Here is a 16770-nt window from a genome sequence, read left to right as displayed (position 1 = left end):
GGTCTGGGAGCATCACAATAATGGAGCTTCCTTATCTAACTGTAACTTTTCAGAGGACAGAACTTATCTAATACTCCTCTTGTCTAATGTCTAAGTCAAAAGCAAAAAGGGCTTTCCTTTCTCTCTTTTACTTTAAAATAAAGGAAACTCATTACATTTTATTTTTTTAAACTTACTAAATCTTTATTGTGAAATATATGTAGTAGATCATTTTAAGATGCAGAGATATTCAAATGGTGTGACTTCTTGCACGTATACATGAACACACTCTTTTTTCTATATGAGTAAGGTGACTCGGGTAGATATATGATTCCACAAAAAGACATATGTTCTCCTTCCCATCTCTCTTCTCCCCACCCTCCACCACAACACTATGCCTTATCAGATAGAGGGTGTGAAAAGGTAGCCCTGGGGAAGGCAATGGACAGCTACACAAGCAGGCTATAATTCACACGAGCAGGGGCCTGCTGATCTTTACTTGCCATTGACATTCTGCGCCCAGTGCCTGGAGGTAGAGATGGAGAGCTGGAGGCACTGTCATCTCCCCAGTGCTGGGAGTCAGAGCTTTCTGAAACTCTACAAAGGAAACTGGTTTTGCGGCTACCTGGGTGAGACCCTCCTTCTGCTGAGTCAAAACACTCTCTTGTTCTGTCCTTACTGGTCTTGCAGTGAGTAGTCAGGTCTATCAAGGACCTGGTTGGGTTCCACAGACTCTGGGGCTGCTCCCCAGGACGAAGTGTGAGCGAAGGGCAATTGGCAAGGTTGCACATCTGCGGTCTGCAAACAATGTCCCCCCTGCTGAAGGAAGATCGCGGGTGCTGTCCATGGTGCTGATGTTTGCACTGTTGAAAGCGCTGGATGCAACAATCAAGGTCCTGGGGACTAACAGAGCTGAATTGGAGCACTCTAAGATGCTGATCTCTCCTGGACCAATTCTTTTTGCTAGGAAGGGGTGCTCCCTCAGTCTGGTTGTGCTGATTAGGTTGCCAAGCTGGTTTGTGTTCTGTATTATCAATACCAATTACTTGTTGCTCTGGCCAGATGTGTTGAACAGGCTGGAACAAAGGAATGCTCTCATGCAATAAAGAGTGAGTTATACAGGGCTGGGTCACTGAATTTCGATTCGAATGGCAGGGTCCCCTTTCTGTCTCCCTGCTAGACCCTCCATATAATGCCTTCATGATTTTCCTGATTCCCAGGTGAAATATTTCCAAAATGTTAAGGAACAAGGAGATAGCTGCTATGCTGTGCATGAACAACATGAAAATGGTTTTCTCTGTGGGCCTGGACACAAAGCAGTCCACTAAATTGGGGCAAGGAAATTGACTGCACTTGTAAAGGGGATGCATTTGGAACCCATAGAGTATATATTGTCCTATCATGAACCCTACTTCCAAAACAGATCTGGTCAAAATATGCAGTATATAAGTACGTAGCAGGCATCCTTTCAGGGGCGCCTTGTATACCTTCCTCTGTTCTTCTAATTTCCTCAGTTCCCTCTCTATTCTTTGGTACTCCTCCTGGTCAATCTCAGGTTCCTCCAGCTGGGCTCGAAGTTGTACTTTCTTCCTCTGCCTTTCCTTTTCAAAGGCCCTGAGTCTATAAAGTGCATGGCCCATGTACACCAGAGAGGGAGAAGATACAAAGATGATCTGTAAAACCCAGTACCTGATCAAAGAAATGGGGAAAGCACCATCATAGCAGATGTTGCTGCAGCCAGGCTGTTGGGTGTTACAGGTAAACGCTGACTGTTCATCATCCCAGACATCCTCTGCTGCCACTCCAAGCACCAGCATACGGAATATGAACAGGATGGTCAGCCAGATCTTCCCCACTAGGGTTGAGTGGAAGTGTACTTCTTCCAGAATGCTGCCCAACAAGTTCCAGTCTCCCATGTTAAAAATACTTGTGTCTGTAACACACATAAATTCACAGAATGACAGTACTCACAGAGAGGCAGCATGCAATAGTAGAAAGTGTAATGATAGGCAAACATTTTCATGGTCTCAAATACCACATAGAATGTCAAGATCTGTTCTAGTTCTAATATTTTGTGATTTCTGATTATTGAAACAAGCTATTTGCCATGTGGAGGTATATGTCATTATAGAACTCTTCAAATAGGAGAACTACTAGAAAATTTATTTCTACAAATATCCTAGCATTCAAGGCCCTCTGAAATCTAGTCCAATCTACCTTTTCAGATTGCATCATGAACCTTGCACTTTGACTTTACTAGAAAATTTGCTTTACCTTCCACATATTCCTGTTTCTGCACTATTGATTGCTAAACTCTCTATCTTTGATGCCTTCCTTTATCTGAATCCTACCCACTCTTCAAAAAATTTAATTCTCACTCCCTCAGTGAAGTCTTCCCTGAATACCTTACAGCTCACAAACCCCTGACATTACTGTGGTCAACATCCCTCATTTTTAAATTATTGCATACCAACTCATAGAATTAGTTATCTTTTTATCAGTATTTCTAGTCTCTCCAACTAAGCTATAGATTCCTTAAGGGCAAAATTGTCATTCTTCTTTGTATCTTCCATGGGACCTAATACAGTGTCTTGCAGTTACTAGGTACCTGCCAAATATGTGTTGATTAATTTTCCCCTTCAGACTTGAGCTGCCTAATTGGTTCCATAATTAACATATTCATTAATCAGGAGGGGAAGAAATATAATAGTTTCTTAAGTATTAGTGACAGTTTTTATGAAAAGGCTAATGCTACTAGGAAATAGGAAAAAAAGAGTTTGCATAATTGGAGAGGCAATGGTCTACATGCCTGTAACTTGGAGTAGTATTTTATTCTTTAATTTATTCTCTCCCCACCTCCAAACATATCCAAACAGAAGATTTGGATGCTGGTCCCAGCTTTGTGACTAACTGGCTCTGTGACCATAAGCAAGTCATTCCGCTTTTCTGAGTTTCAGTTTCCCCATCGGTAACATGAAGAAATTGCACTAAATGACTGAAGGTCTCTCATGCCCAGGTCAGAATAGCAGCACAAGTAGTATAAGTATATGGAGCCACTGAAAGGAACAACGGACACAAGACTGGGTCAGTGGAGATGTTTTAGTAATGGAAGCTGTGGAAGATTCATTGGCCCATTCCAAAGAGATGGGAACATGCTGTGTTTCTCTGGAAAAATTATGAAGTTTGAGCAAACTCAATGTCTGTAGGAGATGTGCTAACAAAGTTTTGGCTAACAAAATCTGCTAAAATCTAAGAAGGTGAAATTCAATAGGGATAAATGTAAAGTACTACACTTGGGTTCAGAAGACCAACTTCACAAGATCAAGAAGACAGGACTAGGTAAAAGTTCGTCTGAAAGAAGACAGAGGGTCTTCATGGACTGCAAGTCAATCATGTAATAATGTGACAACTTAATCTCCTTTGCAGCATCATCCATTTTACACTCCCTCCTGTTCTTTCTGTATGCTCTCTCTCACATCTGTTTCCATGTCATCTCTCTGCAGATGGCTCCCAAATCTAAATGTCCAGCTTTCATCTCTCTCCTGAACTACAATTATGCATCTCAAACTGCCTGCTAGACTTCAGATGGAAGTCACAAAGGCATCTCAAATTCAATATGGCTAAAACAGAACTCATTATCTTCCCCAGGAAAATCTACCCCTTCTCCTTTCTCTATTTCTCTTGAGGATACCACCATTCTTCTAGTTACTCAGGTTCATGACCTAGGAGTCACCCTTGACTCTCTACTGTTCCTCTCCATCCTTTTATGTTTAACAAGTCCAGAGGCAGCTAGATGGGGCAGATCACTGGGTCTGGAGTCAGAAAGAGCTGAGTTCAAATCTACCCCTAGACACTTACTAACTGTGTGACTCTGGACCAGTCAGATAACCACTGTCTGCTTCAGTTTCTTCAAACATAAAAATAGAGATAACTATAGCACCTACTTCTGGGGGTTGTGTTGTCATAAGAATCAAATGAGATAACATTTTAAAAGTACTTAGCCCAGTGCCTGGAACATAATGGGTGCTTGTTTCCTTCCTTCCTGTTAATTCTACTTCTACATTGCATATTCATCTCCTCTCTATTTACACAGCTAACAGGCTGGTTCAGGTCCTTCTCTCACCTGTACTATTGCAATGATCTTTTCATTGGTGCCCCTGATCCTAGTCTCTTTCATCTTCAATTCATCCTCAACACATAGATTTTTGAGAAATTAATATTCTTAAAGCACAAATCTGACCATGTTATTCCCTTGCTCAAAAAGCTTCTGTGATTGGGGTGGCTAGGTGGTGCAGCAAATAGAGCACTGGCCTTGGAGTCAGGGGGACCTGAGTTCAAATCTGGTTAAGTACACTTGCTAGCTGTGTGACCTTGGGCAAGTCACTTAACCCTAAGTGCCCTGCTTTCCCCCTCCAAAAAAGAAAAAAAAAAACTTCTACAGTTTCCTAGGATAACATGCAAACTCCTCACAATCTTACTGCCTTCTATCATTATAAATTGATGTCACATTGCTTCCCTTCTGAACTCTACATTCCAGGCAAACTGGCTTACTTATCAGTAAGATATTTCATCTCTTGCCTTTATGTCTTTGCATAGGCTTTCTTCTGTGCCTTTCCTTATGACCACCTCATAAAAGCCCCTTTCAAAGTACACTGTCTCCTACAGAGAATCTTTACCAAATCTCTCCAGTTAATTGTCTTCCCTCTCCAAAAAATAATTATTTTGTATTTATGCTCTCTACATATGTATGTATGCATTTATATGAATATCTGTGTATACGTATACATATACAAGTATATACATACATGTGTTATATGTAACTGTCGGCATGTTTTTCCCAAAAAGTTATAAACTTCTGGGGACCAGGGAATGTTTTTTTTTCTTTGTATCCCCAGTGCCTAGCACAGTTTGTGGCACATAGTAGGCACTCTGAAAATGCTCACTGAATTGAACATTGCAGCCAAAAAGAAGAACAAGTGCAATTTTAGACTTCATTAAGAAAGGTACAGCATCCAGAACGAGAGAGGTCATGGTCCCACTGTGCTCTGAAATACTGTGCTCGAGTCTGGACAACATCGTTTGGGACAGACATCGACAAACTGGAGCATTTCCAAAGGAGTGGGACCAGGATGGTGCAGGGATGAAGATAACACAGAACAAAGAACTATTTGCAGGGGTTCTTAACCTGGACTCTGTGAACTTACATTTCTTTTAACAGTTTGATACCTATGTTTCAGTATAATTGATTTCCTTTTAAATTATATGTATTTTGTTTAATACATTAAAAAATGTTATTCTGAGAATGGGCCCATAGGCTTCACTGCACTGTCCAAGGAATCCATAACACACACAAAAAAGGTTAATAACTTTTACAGGAACCAGAGATGTTTCACCTCAAGAAAAAATGACTTATGGAGGGATATGATGGTTGTCCTTAAGTATCTGAAAGGTTGTCATGTGGAAGAGGAAACAAGCTTGTTCTGCTTGAACAGAAGGCAAAATTAAACTCTATGCTATGCATGAAAGTTGCACAGGAGCAGACTCAAATTTAATCTAAAGAAAAGCTTCCTAAACAATTGGTGCTGTCCCAAAGCAGAAGACTGTGACTCCTCAGGAGATATTCAAACACAGACTAGACCTTCGTTTGTAGGTGATGTAAAAAGGATTCCTCATCAGGTACAGGTTGAACCCTATAACCTCTGAGGTTCCTTCCAGCTCTAAGATTCTAAGAAATTTCCAAGGGGAAAAAGATTAGAACAATCCATAGGAAGGAGAATTTCTCTATGCTCTCTGAAGTCAAAGTAATATAAACTATTATCTTGAGAGACTTAAGCATAATAAGAAAAAGATACAGAAGAAAGAGATAGAGAAGCAGGAAAACACCACAAAGGAATACAGGAGTTGTAAGAATAAATACAAGAATCAAGGCTACTTCCTCTTTCCTTGCAAACATATATTAACTTTTTTCTTTCTTTTTTCCTGCTCTTTTTTTGGGGGATGGGGGGGTGCACAGCTAATATAGGCATTTGTTTTGCATGACTATTTATAGTGGGGTTTTTTTGACAGTTTTTATTTTCTTGCCTTCTCAGTGGGAAGTAATGTGATATTTTTTCTTGAGGTGAAACATCTCTGGTCCCTTTAAAAGTTATTAACCTTTTTATGTGTGTTATGGATTCCTTGGACAGTACAGTGAAACCTATGGACCCATTCTCAGAGGGGATGGAGGGATGAAGAAAATTTAGAACTAAAAAAAAGGAATTAAAAAAAAATACTATCTAAGCAGTTCCATTTTTCCAAGAGGTCTTGAGTAAGGAGAGCTGTTAATTTTGTAATAAATAAAGGATCTCTAACTGGAAAAAAAAAAAAGTTCTACATTCTCCCTGATTAAGTGAAAGAAGGTAAAGCGACTCTTCCCTTCCAAAATCCAACTAGGATTCATAAGATAATAAATTTAGATATGGAAGGACCTCAGTGGTCACCTAGTCCAATCTCCTCCATTTAACAGATGAGGAAACTAAGATCCAGAAAGGCAATGTGACTATGTGTGATAGAGATTTATGAACAGAGCACCAGCCCTGGAGTCAGGAGGACATGGGTTCAAATCCGGTCTCAGACACTTGACACTTACTAGCCATGTGACTTTGGGCAAGTCACTTAACCCCAATTGCCCTCCAAAAAAAAATAGAGATTTATGGGTTCCACATATAATCTTTTTTTTGTTCTTTGTATGGTAATGTTCATTTTTGTTAATATTTGTCAAGTTCAGAAATAACAAAAAATAATTTAAAGGAAAGTATTACCAATCTTTGAGTCAGAAGATCTGGGGTTGAGTCCTGGATTGGATTCTTTCTAGCTGTTAACCTAGGTAAGTCATTTAGCCTTTCAAATTCTCATTTTCCTCAACTGCAAAATGAGATTCATAATGCCTCCATCTTGCAGAGTTGTTCTGAGGATAGAGTGCTATAAACTTTACAGTGATATGTAAATGTGAGTTATTGTTATTAGAATCATCTCTGGTTATATTTTTAATATTTGAAGGGCCAAGTGAGGTTAAGAATTTGATTGGTGCTATAATTTATTACATGCTACCTGCCTTCTCTCTAAGTATTTATGTCCTCCCCAAGGAAGACATTCACTTAGAACATCCTGGTCCTTTGTACTATAATTACTTTAGGTGATTTTTAAAAAATTCATTCTTTGGTTTATCAAAAGATCTCCAGAGTGACAGGACACATTCATTTGGAGAAAAGAATTAACATTTATTTTTGGTTTTGGTTAATATTTTGTTTTCACTCACACTTCCCAGCTAATACTCAAACTACAAAATACAGTCCCCCCCCAAAAAAATAAAAACCAAAATATTGGTTATTAAGAGAAAGGAAGGGGTGGCTAGGTGGCGCAGTGAGTAAAGCGCCAGCCCCAGAGTCAGGAGGAACCAAGTTCGGTTCCAGCCTCAGACACTTAACACCCACACAAAAAAAAACTAGCCATGTAACCTTGGGCAAGTTACTTAACCCCAATTGCCCTTCAAAAAAAAAAAAAAGCAAAAAAAATTTATAAAAAAGAGAAAGTAAGGATATGCCCTTTTCCTTTGATAGTTTGATACTAATATTGACAACTGAAATAGACTAGAAATGTGCTGCCTCTGCATGGTGACTTTATTTACATTGTTGTAGTCATTGTAGTTACATGCTATTTTGATTCTTTTTAAAATTATTATTGCCTTTTTTTTGCACCAGAATCATTTCCCTTTAGCCACTCTTTCCTTGCAACAAAGAAAAACACTTAAGCAATGCCCACCAACAGAATTTGATACTTTATACCAAATTCTCTGTCTATAGCATTCACCTCTCTATTAAGAAAAGTAGTACATTGATTTATAATGAGCATGGTGATCAAGGGTTGTGTGTTTCTTTTTGCTACTGTACTGGAAGGGCCTGATCAATATGTTTCTTCCCCAGGTCAGTTGATAAAATCACAGGAGCAAGTAGAGACAACAAGGTATTACCTAACATGTTAAATGAAGTATATATACCCTGTGTATCCCTCCCATTCCCTCAATCCTTTACAAAATGTGAAATTTTCTCTGATGGAAGTATGACAGTTTGCCATTGGCTAGCCAAAGATTAGCTACCCTGCCTTCTATCTAAGTATTTATGGCCTGTCCCTGTTGGACTTTAAAAAGCCAGCCTGCCAGATGTGGAGACAGTTGAAATAGAAAAGTTTTGTGGCCTAGCAGCAAAGAGAGGAGCCTCATATGGAAAAAGAAACTCCTGAAAGGGAGTTAATCTTTTTGTTTCTCTTTAGACATCTTTCTAACTGAAAACAGTGTGGAGGATTTCCCTCTCTTCTTCTTCTCATCCCCCATCAGCTCTATTAATCGAGCTATTTGCCTAGTAGCAGATACTGCACCCAGCAGTGAACAGGTTCAAAGAGTCAAGGAGAAAATGAAGGAAAGAAGCTTTGAGAAATGTGACCCTTGGCAGCAGAGAAGAATCAGCTGTGGACTGAAGAAAGAATTAGCCTCGGCATTCAGGAGGCAAGTTGCAGAGAGGAGTAGCCCCGGAATGTTTTATGCAACCTTAGTAACCGTCTTTGCTTTGAGTTAATTGTATCTTCTAGCTGACTATTAAAAGTAAAAATAACCATAGTGTCTTGTGAGCTAAAGCTTCAAGAGTTCAAAACCAGTGAACCTAAGCAGCTAGTAGTCACCTCCTGCTTGGACTCAACCTGTGAGTTCCAAATTAAGAAAGTAACCCAGAGCAGGTACTACACTACTAGCCCCCACCACCACCGCCAAAAGTTGTTTAAAACATTAGCTGATTTTATTTTCAAATTAAAATTCTGACCAATTCCAACCATTCTGGAAAGCAATGAGCAATTATGAGAGAAAAGTTACTAAACTTCATATCCTTTAACCAAGGAATTGCACTGCTGGGCTTATATCCCCAGAAAGCTGAAGACAAAAGGAAGAGTCCTGTATATGCTAAAATAGAAATAGCTGCACTTTTGTGGTAGAAAAAAAAAATAGAAACAAAGTTCAATTAGAAAATGGTCAAATTATGGTACATGAATATAATAGAATATTATTGCACCGTATGAAAAGATGTCTATAAAAAATTCAGAGAGACCTGGTAGAACATATGATCTGATGCAGGAAAAGCAAGAAGAATCAAGAGCATGATAAGAATTTTAAAAGGGAAAAAAAACCAAACATGGAAAGACATAAGTGTTCTGGTCAGTACTGTGACCAATCATGACATGAGAGGATTGATAATGAATCGTGTCTCTCTCAGTGGACAATGACATATAAGTTGTCAGACATGGGCACTGTGTGTTGATTTGTTTTGCTTAGCTGAATTGTGTTGCAAGAAATGGTTTTAGTGTGTGAAGGAGGGTGATGAAGTGGCAGTCATTGGAAAGAATGATGCAAAAAAGAACATCGATAAAATATTTTTTAAACAGCAAACAAAATGAGTGCCCAATTGTTTGGGGAATGTTTCAATATATGGTGGCATATGAATGTTACTGAACCTTAAGAAACAATAAATGGGGTGGCTAAGTAGTGCAGAGAATAGAGTACCGGAGTACTGGAGTCAGGAGGACCTAAGTTCAAACGCGGCCTCAGATGCTTGACACACTTACTAGCTGTGTGACTTTGGGCAAGTCACTTAACCCCAACTGCCCTCCAAAAAGCAAAAAAAAAAAAACAATGAATATGAGGAATTCAGAGAAACAGAAGATTTGTATGAACTGACACAATAAAAAAAAGCAAAGCCAGGAGATCATATATAACTATAAAATATAAATAAAAACATGATGAGGAGGCAACTGAACTCAGAATAAATGCAAGGACTTATAATGAATCCACAGCTCCGATAACCATGTACGCTGAATGCACCCGCTACAGATACAGTTGCTATGTTGATTTGTTTTGTTGGACTGTTTTTCTTCATTACAAGCAAAGATTTTGGGGGTGGGAGTGAGAATTATATATAGGAAAATAATGGAAATGTAAAAAGCATAAAGCCATTCATTTTTTTTTTCAAATGGACCATTTGAAATAAACCCTATTCCAAAGGGCTTTTAAAAAACCTCTCTCCTTACAACAAGTATAATTGTTTAATACTTGTGTTTAATCAATACTGTTTGATATTAATTATCATAGTTGTTTAATCTATACTCATTCATGTGCCACCTGTTCCAAAACTGTGCCCCCCCACTCTCCCAAAGATTCTCCACACAAATTCATTCATTCTACTTTCTAGGTACTTTAAATACTACTTCATCTTTCCAAAGTACAGGGTTTGTCCCCACTTTCTCCTAAGTAGTCCATTCACCAGCTACTTACCTTGTTGGACAAGAAGCACCTTTCAAGCTCTTAGGGTATCATGGTTTGATTATGTGTACTTCAGGCCAGTATATTTGTCCTCACAAGTTCTCTCTGGAATGGGTAGCCTTGAGTTTGGAAGAACAAAGCCATTAAGACAATACAGAAAGGAATCAGCAATGATTCTAAGAACCTGGCTAGCAGGACTATTGAGTACCCAGTGCCAGCACAAAAGCAGTCTGACCAGATGGTCACAGGGCCCCCAGCCAGAACAGTCACATTTATTTTGCCAAGTGAAGTCTAACCCAGCCACCCCCTAAGGCTTTGCATGTCCTTTGGAGACTTCAGCTGTTCTGTTGATTGTTTCTTCATGGACGAAGGACCAAGGCCACTGCTGGCCAATCCCATTTGGACAATTACATTTACTGAAACAAATGAGGGACCTCTCTTTCTATTGGAGTGATGGGGATACTGATTTAGATTCAGTGGCTTTTCTCACGGTTCATTAGTTTCCACAGAAATCAATGCACAAAGATCAATGGGTCATGTCCGATTTCATAGGCAGCTGCATTGTACTAATTGTACTTTCTGAGGATGAACCAACATGCATAAAGCTGGGTCAAAATGAACTCAAGTGATACTCTCACCCAAGGGGTTCTTGCTCATCATTTCTTGGCTTTTGAAATAGGATGAACATTGATGACAGATAAAACAACATGATGGTGATTATGCATTTCTACAGATGATCTCTTGAAGTACCATCTTTGTTTGCAAGAAACACACCTGAGAAAGAAAATCTACTAGTAAAAACAGAGGGCCTTCCTTCTTCAATGGCAATAATCATAGATATTTGGAGCTAAAATAATGACTCTCACATTTATATAACATTTATGTGTAGTACCCTAGTACCCCTCCATACTCGTATTTATAGGTCAAGGTACTCTGTGGGGCCCCACACCTAAAAAAACAACTCATGAAGCCCTAGGGATGAGTTCGTTTTCTATAATCACCCAGAGGACACAATTAGGACACAGCACTTGCCATGGCAATTGGCACATAGTAGGCATTTAATATTGATTGAATAAATGAATTAGCTCAAAGAAAAGGTTGAAACAGCACAGTAAGAGAAGTACTAATGAGACATCTTCCCCATAAACCTGGGACCCATTCATCCATAAATACACCCAATATCAGCAGGAAGAATTGACATGCCTAAAAATCATTAGACACTTCTCACTTCGGGAACAAATGTAGGTCATGTGGGAAGGGGCAGGTAGGAGAAGGGACAATTCACACCTCCAGACCTGTGGGTCTGGAGGCCAATAATGTTTTTGCACTCCTTCAGCTGGTCTTGGTCTTAGAATATCCAATAGTTGCTGCTATTTCCCTGGTTACTTTCTGGCTGAAGTTCATTTCTAGCATCTAACTTAGCTGAAATAGTACAGGGCAAAGACTGTGTAGAAAGAGGATGTAGGGGAAGCAGTAGAACAAAGGGGAGATTGATGGAGCGGGGATCAGTGGACTTAGTTTCAAATCCTGTTTCTGTCACTTAGTACCTATCTGACAGTGATCAAGTAACTTAACCTCTATAGGCCCTCAGTTTCCTCATAGGAAACTGTTGAATTAGATGACCACAAAGGTTTCTTCCACCCCTAAATCCATGTTCCTATGGCCAGGATCCAAATCCCAAATATAGTCGTTTACATATGAGAGGTCAGGCAAGTAATTTTATCTTTCTGGGGTCAGTTTCCTCATATATAAAATGGCAGAGTTGGACTAGATGGCCTATGAGGTCCCTTCCAATTCTACATGTGTGATTCTGATTTTATGAAATCCCTGGTGGCTGTGCATGAAGGAAATGCATCAGAGACTCTCTCTGTCTGTCTGTCTGTCTCACTCTTTTAAATCTAGTGCCTGGAATTCCAGAGAACTCAAGAACCCTTGAACTTAGGTAACTCGCAAACAATGGTGCTGACAATGGTGCTGTCCCAGAAATCTCCCTTCACTAATAGAAGGCTAAATTCTAGGGAATTAAAAATCTGACCCCCCTTCCCTTGAATTCCCTTTCAGGCAGCATGCAAGCATATGGTTTCTATAGTCATGTGCTGCAGTTGCAAGACAATGTTGTCAGTGGGTGAGGGAGAGAAATCCCCTCCCCACACCCCATCCCACAGCACTCAGGGGCACACAAAGGAAAAGCAAGTCATCAACAGCTCATAACTTCCCTAAGAGTTTTAATCCTTTCTCTGGAGCTTTCTGGACTCTTGACCACAGTCAGTTTTCTCATTTTTAAACTCTCAGGTTCTCGTCTGCCAAGTTAAATGAAAAGGGACTGACAGCAATCCATGCCAGTAAGCAAGTCCATGCTGTTGTTCAGTTTCATATTATTTTAGGGGTGTCCCACTCTTCATGACCCCATTAGGGGTTTTCCTGGCAAAAATACTGGGGTGGTTTGCCATTTCTTTCTCTGGCTCATTCTACAGATGAAACTGAGGCCAACATGACTTGCCCAGGGTCACAAAACTAGTAAATGTCTGAGACAGGATCTCAACTGGTCCTCCTATCCACAAACTTTTATCTACAATGCCACTGAGCACTCCTAAGCATAACTTCCTGACACCCACATACAAATGGAACTCAAAACCTAAAAAGGACAAAGTCTGTCATTTCATCAAGTAGACTGGGAAAATATTGATTAGGGGGAGGTATCTCAGCATCCTAGAAAAGAGAGCTGCCCTCAGACCCAAGAAGTCCCGAGTTCAATCTTGCCTGACACACACTCTGCCATGTGATCCTGGACAAATCAACTTACCTCTCAAGTGCTCTCCGCATCTCTCTGAATTTAAAAAGGAGTGCAACTATTATCATCACCATTTTTATAGATTTGGAAACTGAAACCTAGGAAAGTTAAGACTGAGGTCACACAGTAGCTAGTGAGATAGGGAGAGAATAAAAACTTTACTACCAGGATGATCAACAAATCAAATGCAATCACGATTCACATAAATATCCCCCTCTGAACTGTTAGATGGAGCTGGAGAGGGAGAACAGCATGGTGGACTGGAATCAAGATTCGATGTTCAAATTCTTATGATACTTCCTAGTTATGTGAGCGTGGAAATGCTGACATAATTTCCTCACTTCTGACCCAATTTCTTCATTTATAATTCTATTTGTTCTGCCTATGCAATCAGAATTGTTGTGAGCCTCATGGCATAGTCACTAGTGTGGTAAGTTTGAGTACAGAAAGCCTGGGTTCAAATTCTTCCTGTTAGTTATAGCTAGCATTTCTAGTAGCTAGCTTATTAACTATTTGGCCCTGGGCAGCCTCTCTGAACCCATTTCATCTGTGAAGTAAAGGATTTGGACTAGATGAGGTCTGTTCCAGAGCTAAATCTTATGATCCTATTAGATCATGTTAAGTGCTTTACAAATTTCAAAGCAATGTATCAATATTTTGGTTATGGTTATTATTACATTAGATGATCTACCTTCAGAGAGTCTTCAGAAGATCATATGACTATAGATCTGAGGTGGAAGGAACCTGAGAGGACATTCAATCCCTTTATTTTACAGATAAGAAAACTGAGTCCCTGTAATGTAATGCCAAGGAAAGGCAACTTCCTAAGGTTCAGAATACCAGCATAGGTGCTCTCCATTTTATTCAGTGACCAACCAAGAACAGAGAAGATCAAAACATGACATCATTCAAAATACAGCATTTACTAAACTTGATTAAATAATCTCCAAGTACTACCCCACCCCAGGACCTTCCAATCATTCAATCAATTACAAAGTCTCTGTTCTAAATACTTCTCCACCCCTAGGCTATACCTTAATTAAGTCCACCACAAAGCCCCTCTTCTCAAATGGAGATTAGTTTCCAAACATAAGTAAACTACATTCATTTGCTCAACCACAGAACACAAAAAGGTCAAAAGTTCCCCACCCCTGGATCACAATTGAATCTAACCCAGAGTTGCATCAAGTTTAAACACAGCACTTAATACCCAAATGGAGCTCTTTTCTTCATCTTGACACGAGGCAAGTTCTCAGCAATCTTAGTTCCTGGGGAGACAAGGCTTAGCAAGGCCATAAGATACATTGCCAGTCCCTTCATGAATTTATCCTCTGTCTGTAGAACAGTCCTAGAACCCCTGAACACATTAGCAAAGCCCTCTCCCAGGATTTCTGTAAACATACAACAAGAAAATCCTTCTTCAGGGCTTCTGAACCAACAGAAAGGCTCCCAGACCCCTGCAACAACAGCACTGTCCTTCACCAGTGGACAGTATTCACTCTGTCTGCAGGACAGTCTCCAGACCCCTGCAACAACAGCACTGTCCCTCACCAGTGGACAGTATTCACTCTCTGTCTGCAGGACAGTCTCAGGGCTTCTTAGCGAAGAGCCAGGTTCCAGGACTCCTTCAACAAAAGGACTATCTTTCACCAGTGGACAAATCTGGCAAAACAACATCAAAACAGACAGACAAAGTACCAGCAAAACAGCCATGTCTCCTCAGTCCTTGGCAGCTCAGGGGGCAGGTCTCAAAAGTCCAGGGCAATTCAAAGCGGCCACCAGCAATTCTCTTAGTCTCTCTCTCTCCACGAGGTGCTGCTTCCAAAAAGATCTTCCGCCTCTCTCTTGTCTCTCCAAATCTACGTCACCAGCTCCTCCCAGTTCAGGACTTTCTTTTCACATCAAAAAGTCCATCCCACAGGTGGGATTAACAAGCTCTGGGTTTTAACACAATCAATTTGAAAACCAAGCCAATACAGGGGAATCTTTAATTGCCATTACCATCACAGTCCCAAAACCCATTGTTGTTCAGTCATGTCTATGATCTCATTTTGGACTTTCTTGGCAAAGAAGCTGAAGTGGTTTACAATTTCCTTTCCCAGCTCATTCTACAAATGTGGAAACTGAGGCAGAGTTAAGTGACTTGCCCAGGGTCACACAGCTAGTAAGTGTCTGAGGCTAGATTTCAACTAAGATCTTTCTGACATGTTCTATGTAGGGAGGCCTGTGTCTGAGATATGCCACTTCTTTTTGCTTATGGTTTTTTCTCCTTAACTAAGCAACTAGCAGCAAACTGGAAATGGATGAGTCCAAGTGACCATTTTGACTTTCAAAAGGTCACAGAGATCCTGGAAGGATGAGGCGGTGGCTGCAGTGAGGACCAGAGAATAATTTCAGGTGGCAGTACTAGCTGCTGCTGGCTTTTGCCAAGGGAAAAATTAGCAACAGCATAAAGAGACCACTACAAGATCTGCCTTAGTTGTTTGACCTTACAATGCAAGTGCAGAGGTAAAATGTAAAACAGGTAATTAGCAGTTTCTCTAATGCTATTTGTGATCCTATTAGGCTTAGGTACTGGCCTTCCAGGTGAGAGAGGGTTATTGGGTTACTGAATTAGATTCTAATCATCTATAATGTGTGCTGTGATCTCAATAGCTATCATTTTTGTGCAGAAACAAACTTTTTTTTAATATCTATATATACATTATATATATAATGTGTGTATGTACACACACACACACACACACACACACACACAAACTGATTGATTTGATTCTCCTGTCTTTTGTTTAGGGTTAAACTTGAAGAACTGATACAAGCATGGAAATTAGATGAATCATCTGCCAGGGACCAACCCTACTGTATATAGAAAAAAAAATAAATTGGGAAATTTTAGTAAAAAAGCGGGGGGCTGCCATAACTAATTTTGTCTACACTTTAAAATAGGCCTGAGGAAGGGCAGCACTACGCTGACGAGATCACAGAAGTGAATAGGAAAATCTGAATTCAACTCCTGCCTCAGCTACTTACTAGCTGTGTGACCCTGGGAAAGTCACTTAACCTCTGCCCCAGTTTCCTCATCTATAAAATGGGGATAATAACAGCACCTACTTCATAGAGTTGTTGTGATGGTCAAATATCTAAAGCATTTTGCAAATCTTAAAACATGATATAAATGCTAGCTATTATTACAGAAACAGATTTAGAGCTCACAGGTAAATTTTGTGAGAAAACAAGAGTCCAAAGAAAACTTGTGACAAATGATATGGCAAAGCCCTGGTGATCATTAAAGGAGGGGCCTAATCTGGATCACTATGCTCAAGATCTGGCAGATTCTGCCCACATCACTTAATTTTAGAGTGGGACACAAGCACAAATCCCTCCATGAGAAAACCAAGGACAACCACTATGAGAAAATACCTTAGTCTGAGAGACCAATGAAGAGAAGATAAACCTCAAAGAGGATAGTGACCCCACAAGGAATTCAAGTAAAGCCTGATAGAAAACAAAATGCCCTAGTCACAGGAGATGCAGGAGTATCTAGAGGAAATTATGAGATATAGAATGGAAAAGCTAGGGAGGCAATAATGGCACCTGACCTAAAAGACAGGTAGAGAAATAATCTAAGAATTATTGAATGACAAAAATTGTGAAAATTGTG

The 16770-nt window shown here is 39.9% G+C and overlaps 1 protein-coding gene across 1 annotated transcript; it reads right to left on the bottom strand.

The window, feature by feature from the left end:
* Window positions 1-320: 320 nt before the first annotated feature.
* Window positions 321-1895, bottom strand: GJA10 (gap junction protein alpha 10). Its single transcript, XM_069065057.1, has one exon. It carries the CDS (start codon window positions 1893-1895, stop codon window positions 429-431), a length of 1467 nt encoding a protein of 488 aa, XP_068921158.1. The 3' UTR covers window positions 321-428.
* Between the last annotated feature and the right edge of the window lie 14875 nt (window positions 1896-16770).

The sequence above is a fragment of the Petaurus breviceps genome, unplaced genomic scaffold, assembly GCF_028583685.1.
Source record: "Petaurus breviceps papuanus isolate PSGF00001 unplaced genomic scaffold, PetGlider_PUasm1.0 90667, whole genome shotgun sequence".
Taxonomy (NCBI): domain Eukaryota; kingdom Metazoa; phylum Chordata; class Mammalia; order Diprotodontia; family Petauridae; genus Petaurus; species Petaurus breviceps.
The sequence above is the reverse complement of the archived record's forward strand: the minus strand, read 5'-3'. Positions and strand labels throughout refer to the sequence as shown.

What these genes read in the sequence shown, in the direction of transcription:
- GJA10 (XM_069065057.1), bottom strand. Translation starts at nt 1,895, where the DNA reads ATGGGAGACTGGAACTTGTTGGGCAGCATTCTGGAAGAAGTACACTTC.